This window comes from Apiospora phragmitis (genome assembly GCF_038363925.1).
Source record: "Apiospora phragmitis strain CBS 135458 chromosome Unknown utg000005l:1.0-4161743.0:1.0-4166827.0, whole genome shotgun sequence".
NCBI classification, from domain to species: domain Eukaryota; kingdom Fungi; phylum Ascomycota; class Sordariomycetes; order Amphisphaeriales; family Apiosporaceae; genus Apiospora; species Apiospora phragmitis.
This window is the reverse complement of record NW_027117403.1, coordinates 1,071,395-1,084,223: the sequence shown is the minus strand read 5'-3', so window position 1 is coordinate 1,084,223 and position 12,829 is coordinate 1,071,395. Positions and strand designations below refer to the sequence as shown.

At 46.0% G+C, this 12,829-nt stretch overlaps 3 protein-coding genes across 3 annotated transcripts; 2 read left to right on the top strand and 1 right to left on the bottom strand.

The window, feature by feature from the left end:
- Positions 1-4,647: 4,647 nt before the first annotated feature.
- On the bottom strand, positions 4,648-6,354 carry PG994_004359 (uncharacterized protein; the record flags this gene model as incomplete). Its single annotated transcript, XM_066855768.1, has 4 exons — positions 4,648-5,139; positions 5,222-5,577; positions 5,685-5,956; positions 6,017-6,354. 4 exons carry the CDS (start codon positions 6,352-6,354, stop codon positions 4,648-4,650), a joined length of 1,458 nt encoding a protein of 485 aa, XP_066717935.1.
- Positions 6,355-8,089: 1,735 nt separating this feature from the next.
- Positions 8,090-9,223, top strand: PG994_004358 (uncharacterized protein; the record flags this gene model as incomplete). Its single annotated transcript, XM_066855767.1, has 3 exons — positions 8,090-8,189; positions 8,283-8,574; positions 8,662-9,223. 3 exons carry the CDS (start codon positions 8,090-8,092, stop codon positions 9,221-9,223), a joined length of 954 nt encoding a protein of 317 aa, XP_066717934.1.
- A 1,493-nt stretch (positions 9,224-10,716) lies between these two features.
- Positions 10,717-11,882, top strand: PG994_004357 (geranyl geranyl pyrophosphate synthase; the record flags this gene model as incomplete). The annotated part of the gene is made up of 4 exons (XM_066855766.1): positions 10,717-10,818; positions 10,884-11,038; positions 11,090-11,413; positions 11,486-11,882. The coding sequence occupies 4 exons, from the start codon at positions 10,717-10,719 to the stop codon at positions 11,880-11,882; spliced, it is 978 nt and encodes a 325-aa protein (XP_066717933.1).
- Positions 11,883-12,829: the final 947 nt, after the last annotated feature.

The window sequence follows — 12,829 nt, the reverse complement described above, 5'->3', positions numbered from 1 at the left end:
CACTATATAAAGTCTCGAGGAACGGGCTAGTATATTACTAAGGCAAGACCCTTATTCCCGAATAACACCGACAAGAATTTATCCAAGAATTTTACGCATACCCCGCGCACAAATACCAAGGAGTATTTAAAACGTAAAAACGACTCACACGGCTATTTAATTACGAGGACCTAAGGAGTCAAGTTACGCGAGTTATTAGCGAATACGACCTATATAATAAAGCTAAAACCGCATAATACCGACTATATAAGAAATTATAACCTATACTACTATTAAATAGAGCATAAAAAACGATCGCACTAAACTTTATTATCAAGCTACCACTATCGACGAAACTATTAACTAAGGTCGAATACGACAGTATACTAATAGTTACGGACAAGCTCACAAAGTATACCTACTTCCTGCCGTATAAAAAGTCTAGCGATACCAGCGACCTTACGTACACATTTCTCCGAACTATCGTTAGCCAGTACGGATTGCTAGAAATAATCATCTCCGACCGAGACAAGCTATTCACCGCCAAGTTTTAAAAATTACTTATAGCGTAACTAGGCGTGAAGTATAAGCTATCCACGGCCTACCACCTATAAACGGATAAACAGACCGAACGAATAAACTAAACCTTAGAATAATACTTACGATATTATATTAATTACGAATAAAATAATTAAGTAAAGTTATTACTTATAGCGTAGTTTATATATAATAACGTAAATAACGAAACCACGCGTATTTTATTATTTCGAGCGAATTACGAGTATAACCCGGAAATTATTAAATAACCCTTAAAAGGAGAGCTAGTACTAGTCGCGATTATATAAATCGAGAAACTAAAAGAATTTTAAACTGCTCTATAATAGGACCTCACTTTTCTTTAAAAACGAATAAAGAAATACGCCGATAAGACTAAGTTAAAGGGACTAACCTTTAAAGAAGGAAAAAAAGTTTACCTCTTACGACGTAATATTAAAACTAAACGACCTAGCGATAAACTAGACTTTAAAAAGATTAAACTATTTAAAATCGTAAAAATTATTTTAAAAACTAATTATCGACTATTATTGCTTAAAATAATACGAATACACCCTATATTTCATATCTTATTACTTAAATTAGCCCCCGAAAACACGAAAATTAATACATAGCTAAAAGTCGAAACAAATTAACACGAGTACGAAGTCGAGAGGATTATTAATAAACGAAAAAAAAGACGAGGCTTTTAATACTTCGTCTAATAAAAAAGGTACCTATTAAAAAATAATACGTAAAAACTTAAAAAACACCTAGCGAATATTACTAAAAAACTGCGGACGTTTAAGTAATAACCTCCGAAATCGGCTTAAAAGAAAAATCGGTCGCGTTTTAATCAATAACACCAAAGCCTCCTTAAACTTGGACGGCCATAACGGCCTTAAACTCGCGACGTTCCTGCTCCTCCAGTTCATCTAAAGAACGCAGACCACGTTATACTAATTTAACGCCCTGAGTACGAGCCATTTCCTTCTATTTACGAAAACGAATAAGACGAGCGACGGCCTCGTTAATTTAGCGTTGAAGCTCTAGGAAGTGGGCCTCCACGGCGGACTCTTCCCGAGACAAGCGGTCGTACTCGTTCTGAACACGCCGCAAGGAAAATAATAAGACCTTAGTACCGTTATACGTATAACCGGCGCGAGTATATTCTTTGTACTTACTAACGCCTTCTATTATTATATAAGACCACCTTTTCGCAAAATAGCGGCTGTAAGGCATGACTTCGAAGCTAAACTTAGAAAAGCCTCGATAAGGTCCGCACGACGAACGGTAGAAGAACGATTAGGCTTGGTTCGAGATTTTTTAATACGACTATTCATAATGAGCATACATTATAAATAAAAGCGATAGGGAAGGAAGAACTTATTACGAAGCTACGATAACGGGCGGCTAGGATACTTATGCGGTTTTACGTTTTAAGGATAAAGTAGTTAAGAGAGGGAGGATAGTATTACGACCCGACCTAATTATGCGGCTAAGAACTTTACTTACCGGCACGGAATTATAATACCCGGGCTAGGCTACGATATTATAGTTATAAACCGTACCGCTAGCTATATTAATATAAATTTAGACCTACTTTAATAACGAATAACGATATTACTACCTCGCTTAACGATAGGACGAATACGCCTAAAAGCGACGGCGATAATTACCGGGTTACGTAATATAACGAACGTTTAAGTAAGATTATTAAATAATATAAAGTATAATTAAAAAGGATTATTAAGTAGTATAAAGTATAACTAGGAAGGATTACTAAGTAGTAATAATTAATAAAAAAAGGATTAAATATATAATTACGAACATTTTTTATATATTTTATATAAATACTTTTTATTTTAATAATTAATTTAAGTATTAATTTAAATTTATTAATAAGGCATATTACTTTAATAATTTTATTATAAATACTTTTACGTTTTTGTAACGAACGCTATCAGGGGTCTAAAGGGAAACCTGGTAAGGCGTACCGAAGGGTTTATGTTTAGTAATATAAAAGAGTATCTAAACGTGCGATAGAAGTCCGTTTCTATCGATACAATATGTAATAGCCGTAGGAATAAAAAAAGTAACTAAGGTGCGTTAACTTAAAAGTATTTATAATAAAGTCGTTAAGGCTATTTATTTTATTAATAAATTAGATTAATACTTAAATTAATTATTAAAGTAAAGAGTATTTATATAAAATATATAGGGAACGTTCGTAGTTATATATCTAATCCCTCCTTTACTAATTTCCTTTAGATCACGTCGCGGGTTGGTGATCCGTTCCGGTTGGCTCACCGGGAGCGTCGTGACCCCGTAGCTCGTGGTTCACCGGGAGCGTCGTGATCCCGTAGCTCGTCACGTGACTCCCGTTGGGTGCCTATCTTCCCCATGGTCCACCGTGGGGCCTCTATGTTGGGCGCCCGTTAGTCGCGGAGTATAGGTGAGCTTATGTTGATGTAGCTGGCGGTCTTGTCGGTGCTAGTGGTATCGTAACCTTGCCGGGGTATAGTGGTTCCGTGCCGATATTTTTTATGGGTTTAGCCGCATAATTAGGCTAGGTCGTAATAGTTTTATATTTAATTACGATTAAGTTACGGTTATTATTTATTATATTAATAAGTATTTACTTGTTGTACGTTTAGATATTCTCTCGTATTATTAATATAAACCCTCGTACGTTTTACCAAGGTTTTTATTAAGCCCCTGATAGCGTTCGTTATAGAAAGGATAACGTAACCGTATAATCCGACGTTTTAAATAATTATAACTTATTCTTAATTCTTTTATTAAATAACCCTAGGCTTTTTATATTAATCGGAAGTTATAACGACTATTTTATACGAGATTTAACTTATAAAATAGCCGGTCTTATTAAAATTATTAATATCTTCCTTTTAAATCTTATATTTATAAGTTATATTCCGTGCGAGAATAAACTATATACGATACGTATCGGGATCTTTATAAAGGATTCTTTAATAATCGAGTCTTCGATTAAAACGCGTTCGGAAATCTAGTTACCGTGGTATAAAGTTCGAAGCTTAGTTAACGCCGACGCGTCTCGCGTTACGTTAACGGAGTAATTAATTCGCTATATCTTTAATATTACTTATCTAGGGAGGAAATAACCGCGAATTTAAGTCGATTATATATTATATAATTATAATTTTTTTCGAAATCCGTTAATTTTTAAAAATTAGTAGGTATTTCGTATTTCGTAAGAATACCGAGTTATCGGTTACGAAATATTATATAAAGAACTTTATACGTTTAAGCTATGCGTCGGAGACTTAATTTCGAGTTATTCTTAAGCGCTTAAAGCGTTAAAACTATTTATCCTTCTTTTTAAGTATTAATTATAATAGGTGATAAAAGAATTAAGTTATAAAAGTTATTTATACGAAATTTAATAAAATTAATTATTTCCCTTATAGGATTATTTCGCTTATAGGGTACGTTATTTAAAAATAATTTAATATAAAATAATTAGATAATGTTAAATAATTAATAATAAGATTATATAATAATAAAATAAAGCGTGGTTTAACGAAATAATATTAAATAATATTAATCTCGATTAATTAAAATTAAGTAATAATAAAAAAAGAAATATATATAATAATAACCGTTTTTATATATTTTATATAAACACCCTTTATTTTAATAATTAATTTAACGTATTAGTTAAATAAATAACGTTTATAATTTTATTATATAAATACCTTCACACGATTAATTTTATTATTACATTACGAATTAAATATTATTACTTATTATATTAATAAAGCGTTTTTTTATCGCACGTTTAAATTATCTCTCGTATTATTAATATAAACTTAAGTATATTTTATTAAGTTTTTTTTTTAACTTAAATAACGTTCGTTATAGCTTTAAAGTTTAAGTATATAAGAAAATTAAAAAAGTAATTCGAAAAGTAATATAGTTTACTTAATAATAAACCACGTTAAGTTAATATAATTAAAAAAAATATAAAGAAAATAAAATAGCTAAGGCTTTAAGGGTATCGCGTCGCGACCACGGTGCGGAGCCTAATTAGTACGTTGCACCGTAGCCGATCTTATATTTTATTATGTTATATATCACTAACTAGAGTCCATATTATAGGGCCGATAAAACCTTCATCTGGTTGTCCCACCCGTACGTCGCCGCGGCGACGGCCAGCAGCGAGAGCGATAAGAAGGCCGTGATCCAGAAGGCAGCGCCCCGACTCTTCTTAGTAGCGCCGTATCTCTCCCAGCCGGGGAACGACATGCGCTTCAGCGGCAGGAAGTCCAGGACTGGCCCTTTGGCGATGAGGCCCAGCGGCCTCCCCTGGAAGAGCTTGCCAAAGTACGGCACGACGTACCGGGACATGATGCGCTGGCTGGGGCCGACCTGCGCGTGCACCCGGGTGGTCAGGCGCGACGTCTCGACGATGGTGCTGGCGCGCGGGAGGTGATCCTTATTGAACCGGCGCAGCAGGGCGTCAATCTCGCCGTAGGTCGGCTTCTGCTTCTCCCTCTTTTCGTCCAGGAGACGGTGCAGCATGTTGCAGAGGACCGTGACGTCTTCTATGGCACAGTTGGCGCCCTGGCCGAGATTGATCGTCATCTGCAGGGGAAAAGGGGGACAAGGCAGTCAGCAAAAATACTAGACAGGCAAACCAATCCTGTTTTGATGGGAGCTTTAATACCTTGTGGACACTGTCGCCAATGCAAACCACGCGGCCATGGGACCAGGTCTGGAACAGGCTCTCCTGCAGGGGCAGCATGTTGAAGACGTGCCGCTTCCGCCACAGGCACTCGAAGGAGACGCCCTCCTTTATCTCCGCGTCGAGTCGCGCCTCGCAGAAGGCGGCGGCCTCCTGGGTCGTGTAGCGCGGGGCGTCATGGTACTCGTAGCGCCGGTCCAGCTGCGTGACGATGAACCAGAAAACGACGCCCGTGCTGCCCATGACGAAGATGGTCTGGCCGTTGGACATGAGCAGGATCTGCTCGCCCGGCTCGAGCTCGGGGACGTCGTGCGAGATGCCGAACACGCAGGAGAAGCCTACTGACATGTCTGGTTGAAGGGGGGAGGAGGAAATCGAATTGTCAGCAGAAAAGGCCCTGGGGTGGCTAATAAGACTATGGCTTGGGATGTCTGCAGCAACGTACTTTTGCTTTCGCTTTGCGCGATGCCATTCACTATGGGTTCGCCCATCATCCGCCACATCTCTCGGCGAGTCTTGCTGTGGATTCCGTCGGCGCCGACGACGATGTCACCTTCGTACACTTGACCATCCTCGGTGTGAACCTTGGCGCCAGCGTCATTCTGTTCGATGTGGGTGACAGCCTTGTTGAGGTGAATCTTAGTCTTGTCCTCAAGACCCTCATAGAGGATCTCGAGGAGCCCTCGCCTCTCCATGAAGGCTATGGGGTATCCAAAGCTTTATTTGAACAGAAGTCACACACTAGTTAGCATCGTCCCGTTCCCGCACAAGGGTCACTCTTCGGCTACTACTCCGGGGGTTGCTTCGGTCTTGGCGTACTTTTCTATCACCCGCCTGGGGTAGTCACTGGTGAAGCGGAAGCCTTGGTCCGGCAAGTACGCGTCCGTGAGGTCGAGCGGTACCGTGGCCTTCTCGAACGCGTCGTAGAGGCCGAGCTGGTCCAGCACGCGGCCGCCATTGGGCATGACGGCGACGGAGGCGCCCTCCTGCAGCACAATCGCCGAGCGCTTCTCCAAGATAGTGTAGTCGACGCCCAGCTTGTCCAGGCAGTGCGCCAGGGTCAGGCCCGTGACGGAGCCACCCACGATGATGACTTTGAAGGCGGGTTGCGACATGTCGAATGCTGTTGGTGTCATTCCCTTGACGACAGCAATGTAGCTGGTTGTGCTAAAGCCCAAGAAATGATTCGCTTATACGTGCTGAGCAGCGACGCTGATAAACACGATCAACGGGTCGTATTTTCACGGGACGGACATTAACAAAAAACACCGCCCGTTCTGCCACCTAATTGCCTGGAAGCGCGGTTCAGTGCAGGCTTGAGGGAGAGTCTCGAACCGACCAGGGGCGGTGGGCGGCGGGTGGCGGTGTCCCATAAACGCCGCGGCGTGTGATGGCCAGTCGCCACACATCTTCCTAGCAAGGGATTCCACACCATCACCTCGAACCTTTCTTGGGACGGCAACTGTCAATGCCAAGTGACGGGACTATCGCCCGCTGTGACACTTGGGATTGAGCCTTGACTCGCGCCATAGCCGTATTCCTCCGGCCGCCACCGGTCTACAGTCCAACGAGTAATCGATTGCACTACTTAGCCAACGATGTCTCTCGATCTTCAGCCACGAGACCTCCCAGCGACTCCAAACCAAAATTTAGCAAATTCATATCCAGCCGGAAAAGGTTCAGAAGTCGGTGGCCTCCGAGCCGACACGCCAAGGCCAAAAACAACTTCACACTGTGCATGTCCAAGCACAGGAAATTCCACACAACGAAATCAGGTTATTGGGGGGTTCCGTGGTGAGACTGAACTGGGTCGGTATTACACCGAGATAAAGAGGTGTGGAGTTGTTTGACCTCGCCCTGTCTTTAGTCGATCCTGGTTATGTCAGCGTTGTCGTGACTCGCATCCCTGCCTTCGGGCTATATCTATAGAAAATGCACCGAATTTTAAGCGGTCTGCCAAGGAGCAAGCTTCTGCCAATTTAGCCCTGTCGGCGATCTAGCGACAGCCGTTAAGCCCTGCAGGGTCCTCAGTCCCACACAGTTACACTAGCAGGGGCCAGCATCAGGGGTATAATAATCGGCATATGTATGTACATTTTCGTCTAATCCCCACGTGGCAGATATTATAGGTGCAACCCCAGGCGGGAGGAGAAAGCAATGCCATTCGTTTCAAGTCGCAGTATCCTTACTTGTTACCTACCAGACGGTTCCACGAGACACGAGCCCCGTAAACCGTCCAGGGATCGCGCCAGCATGAACTCCCACCAATGGCATATCTACACCCCCGAGAGGCGATAGGATGGGATGATGACTAGTCACGACCAACTATCTGCATTGCATATCGCATGTTACCCAGCCTCTTGGAGATATACAACCAATGGCCATGACTCGAGTTGGATCGAGGAGTCCCAGGATGGATATAGTTGCATCCAACACACATGCGTAGTGCATACAGGTGTGGTTCTTCCCATACATCAAGGGCCTCAAGTAAACAGAGGCGGTGGACGATCCAGGATTCGGGAGTGAAACTTGGCCTCGAGATAACACGTTCCCGGCATGGATACTAGTCTAGACAGGGTGGTGGTGGGGAGTAGGGTAGAATGGTCGCCTTGAGGCTTTCGAGCCCGACGATGCGAATTAGAGTCTGAGAAGACATCCTGCCATGGTTAAATTGCAGCTCGCTCTGGAATAGTTTGAAAGAAAACAGCCGACTGCAGGACAAGAGAACAGGCACTCCGCCACCCTCTACCTACACGATCCCATCGCGGACCGTCCATCTCTTCTTTCCAAGCCAACTAGCAGTGGCCTCATTTCTTAGTTTCGTCGATTAGGCAAGCCAAGACAGAAACCATGGCGACCGTAAAATCGAGCCAGAACAGCTTGTTCAAGGACCTGCTTGTGCTCTCCCGCTTCACCAAGTACAACCCCGTCTTCACCACTTTCGCCGGCGGTACGTTTTGTGCTTTTACTTTAACTTCCTGATGACCCTCATCCCCTAGCACCATGGTTAATAGAGAATACTGACACGCAATCCGAATCATAGCTTTCTCTTGTTTGCTTGGCGGATCGGCTGTAGTCGGCCCCGGATCTGATGTCTCCCTCGCCTGGGTGTTCCAGCAGACCGCGCTCACTGTAGCGGCCTGCTATGCCTTCTGCGGCGCCGGTATGGTCTGGAACGACTATATCGACCGCGACATCGACGCCAATGTTGCCCGCACTAAGGACCGGCCTCTGGCCTCCGGCAAGGTCAGCACGGCGCAGGCGATGGCGTGGATGGCCTTCCAGATCATAGCGTGCTGGTGGATCCTGTACTTCATGCTGGAGGGTCAAGACGTGTAAGCATTCATTCCCGAAACCTGCTATCTATTCTTATTCAAGGCCCCGAATCTTAGTGTGAAAGTAATAACATGAAATGATAATAGAAACAAAAATATGTTCCCCGCGGCCCTTGGGTCGTTCCTCTACCCATACGGCAAGCGCCCTACTATGCGCAAGTTCTACATCTACCCCCAGTACATACTCGGCTTCACCATCGCCTGGCCCGCGGTGTGCGGCCGCGCCGCCATCTTCCACGGCCGCGAGTCCTACGCCGAGACCGTGACGGCCTCGATGCCGCTGCTGAACATGGTCTTCTTCTGGACCATCTTCCTGAACACGGCCTACAGCTACCAGGACGTCGTCGATGACCGCAAGATGGGCGTCAACTCCTTCTACAATGTCCTCGGCAAGCACGTCCACCTGCTGCTCTGGCTGCTCCTCATCCCCGTCGCCGTCTGCATCCCGATGTACATCGAGCAGTTCCACTCCGCCTGGCTCTGGGTCAGCTGGGCTGGCGTTTGGGCGCTCAGCTTGTTGCGGCAGGTTCTCCGGTTCGATGCTAACGACCCCTCCAGTGGTGGAGGTGTTCACGTCGATAACTTCCTCCTTGGTGCCTGGACTGTCGTCGCTTGTGCTGTTGAGTTACTCCGCTGCTATTATGCTTAAACTTGTACATATGCGGATGCATGTATAGTGAGAGTAATCTCTGGGTTCGGTATAACGTTGGAATAAAGGTCAGCCTAGCCTATTATATCTCTAAGAGTCCTGGCTCCGTGGCCGCCAGTATCTAACTATATTACATAGATCCGGATAAAAGTTAGTCTCCGGCTTCCAACATACATGCATAATCCAACCTATGAATTGCATGTCTTAAAGTAACTTTTACTCCTCTCCTTTCCGGGGCCTAAAAATCATCTTCGCAGTCATTCAGCCAATCCATTGCCAATTAATACCTTATTATTCCAGCTCGTGCACCAGAAATATGGTAATACACAACCGTGGCAGCTCTCTCGTTCCCCCTACCGTTTTTTGTAACTCAAGTCTATCAAGGTATACGCGGGGCGGGAGCTCAAGCCCCAGACATTGGTCGTTCAAGTCGGTTATCGAGCTTTTTGCCAACGAGCTGTTACGTCATATGAACGAAGAGGATAAGAAGTCATCCCGAAGTCACCCAACATGAATGATTGGGGTCCAAGCGCAGCGATGCCGTAGTTCTGCCCAAGCTCGAGTTCAGAGAAGGGTGATCTTCGGGATTTTTTCTCGCTCGTCATCAATGCAACCAACTACACGGTCAATACTCTACCAATTCTGATTTGGTTTGTTTATATGATACTGATGCTCCACGTCAGGTACACAATCCCGGGGCAGGTAAATTGGAGAGTCTTGCAGCGTAGTAGCGAGTTATGACTAACACTAGCTTGCACAGCCTGTTATCCAGGCCCGTTGGTAGGTTCGGTCGGTGCCATGCGACGAAGTCGAATTCGCGTTGTAAGGTTAACTGAGTTTATCCCACTCCTGGTTCGGTTCTGGAAACCGACAACGCCAACGAACGAGTCCAGTTACGAGGTACATTCTAACCAGTCACACTTTCTTGTTAGCCCCTGCCTGCTCCTATCTTTGCCCATATCCGCATATACGACTTGAATCATGGTTATCCCCAGTGGACCCTATATCAGGGGTCTGGATAAGTCATGTTCCGCCAGAGCCAGGGTTTTGGAGTCGGGATTTGCTAAACTGTCAAGCCCTGTTGGGAAACCATGCCATGCGAGTCATGAAAGACCGGGGGCGGTTCACCTCGTGGGTCCTTCAACGCCAAGGATCGTCCGACGAACAGCAGTTGCAGTTATCGCGATTCCACTATCCTAAACTCTAATCCAGCGCACTGGATGATCGACTTTTCCAGTTGAATCTCGAAATGTACTCAGGTACGGGCTGGTTGTGGCCGGGGGGCACGTGGGTTCATTCTGCGGAGGGTGAGTGAGCGGCCGAGGGACCGCAGTTCAAGAGGCACCTGGACAGTAAGCTGGGTTGTGACCAGTCTTATAATGACATATCAACAAAATTAGCACACAGAAGCCTTGGAAGCTGAATACTCCCGTACACAAACATCACTACAATTCACTAGGTGGAGACTCGTCCTCAGGGCAGATACAAGCATCATGACCAACACACTAGCAGACCAGCCACAACAGCTACCGGCCTCGGTGGGCTTGTCCGGCTCGGCAACATCTCAAGCAGAGCCGGCAGGTTCGAGTGAGAAGGTACGTTCCGTGTTGTTGATTCATCAAGAGCCGTCGCAGCAATCCTGATATGCGAGTTCATCCAGATCCTCCGGGCACCCATCGACTATCTCCTTACAATCCCGGGGAAAGATGTGAGGGGTAAGATGATGGATGCCTTCAATCAATGGCTCCAGATACCCGAAGAGAAGCTTGAGATCATCAAGGAGGTGATCAAGCTGTTGCACACTGCATCTCTCCTGTAAGTCGAGCCCGACCAAGACATTGCTCATCTGTACTAATTACTTTATAGCATCGACGATATTCAAGACAACTCCAGGTTACGCCGCGGGCTCCCTGTAGCACACAGCATCTTTGGCGTGGCCCAGACCATCAACACCGCCAACTATGCTTACTTTCTTGCTCAGCAGGAGTTGAACAAGCTGGAATGTGCCAGTGCGTATGAGGTCTTCACCGAAGAGCTGCTTCGTCTGCATCGCGGACAGGGCATGGATATCTACTGGAGAGACTCGTCCCTTTGCCCGACAGAGGAGGAGTACTTTGAGATGGTCGGCAACAAGACTGGCGGTCTCTTCCGACTGGCCGTCCGGCTGATGCAACTAGCCAGCAGCAAGAAGTAGGTTATCATCATCGGTTATCCATTGTATGCAAAAAGACAAGCCAGCTTTGCTAACTCCGGAACATACAGCTGCGACTTCGTCCCCTTCGTCAACGTCCTGGGCGTACTGTTCCAGATCCGGGACGACTACCTGAACCTGCAGAGCGACCTCTACACCAAGAACAAGGGCTTCGGCGAGGACCTGACCGAGGGCAAGTTCTCGTCCCCATCATCCACAGCATCCGCGCCGACATGGCCAGCATCACGCTGCCGAGTATCCTCAAGCAGCGCACAGGACGAGGACGTGAAGCGCTACGCCATCTCGTACATCGAGTCCACCGGCTCCTTCGAGCACTGCCGCCGCAAGATCGAGGAGCTCGTGTGCGAGGCGCGCGCCTGCGTCCAGGACATGAGCCCCGAGGACGCCAAGGTGGCGGAGGCCATCATGGCTATGGTCGGGCTGGGGGCTGGCGGTCTGTCGGTATAGGTTTCCCATGCATTGTTCATAAAGTATGTACACGGAGGCATGAGTAGTTATGAGAAACCACTTTCACTGGAAGTTATTGGGCGATTCCCTTCGCATTTATTGAGTGAGTGTTGCCAACATCTATGTCTCGTATGATTAATAGTCCCTGTGTATATGCTCCGCTGTGGTGGACCTAGATGATGTGCTGCATGATACGACACCCACGGCCTCTGCAGATCAGCCGTACGTAGTACGCTGTGCCGCCGGTAGGACAGTCAGATGCGGCACAGCAGTTGCAACGTGGAGCCAGAATAAACTAGAGATTCTCGCACTGTGGTGTTGACGACTGGGACGTCGTGCCGACTGGCTGACACGAAGGTCGTGATCGTACACGCACCGGGCGCCTGCTCCTTTCACTCGTGCTGTGCTGCGACTCCCCGGCCTTGGTCTTGTGGTCCGCTCCTGATAACGGTGATCCCGATTCAGTGGAGCAGGCTTTCACGCATTACGGATCCCATGTTCCACCCGGCCCGTGGGTTGTCGGAGATAGGACTGTTCTTATTGTTTCTCCTGGTAGGGCTTAGTCGATGTGTCACGTCACTGGAGCAGATGGGCAAACATCAATTCCATTATGTTACTTGTCTCGGGAGATGAACGTAGCTTTCACATGTCATCACATCCATTCTCCACAGCCCAGCTTCCTCTTGTCAGCCCCTATTCCACCGAACCTCTCGACATATCACGTATCTGCTTACTGTGCCGAGCCCAATGCGTAGCAAGGTCACTGCCGAGTTAGCATCCCACAGCAGTGGCAATGATTAGCGCACCAGTAATAAGTATATACACCACAAAGGTCGGCGACGAACTTACCGTCATATAGCAGCGTAACCAACCATATGGTCACAAACACATCAACAACAGCAACAAGGGTGAGATGGCCGAGTTGGTTATGGCGTCAGGTTAAGGTC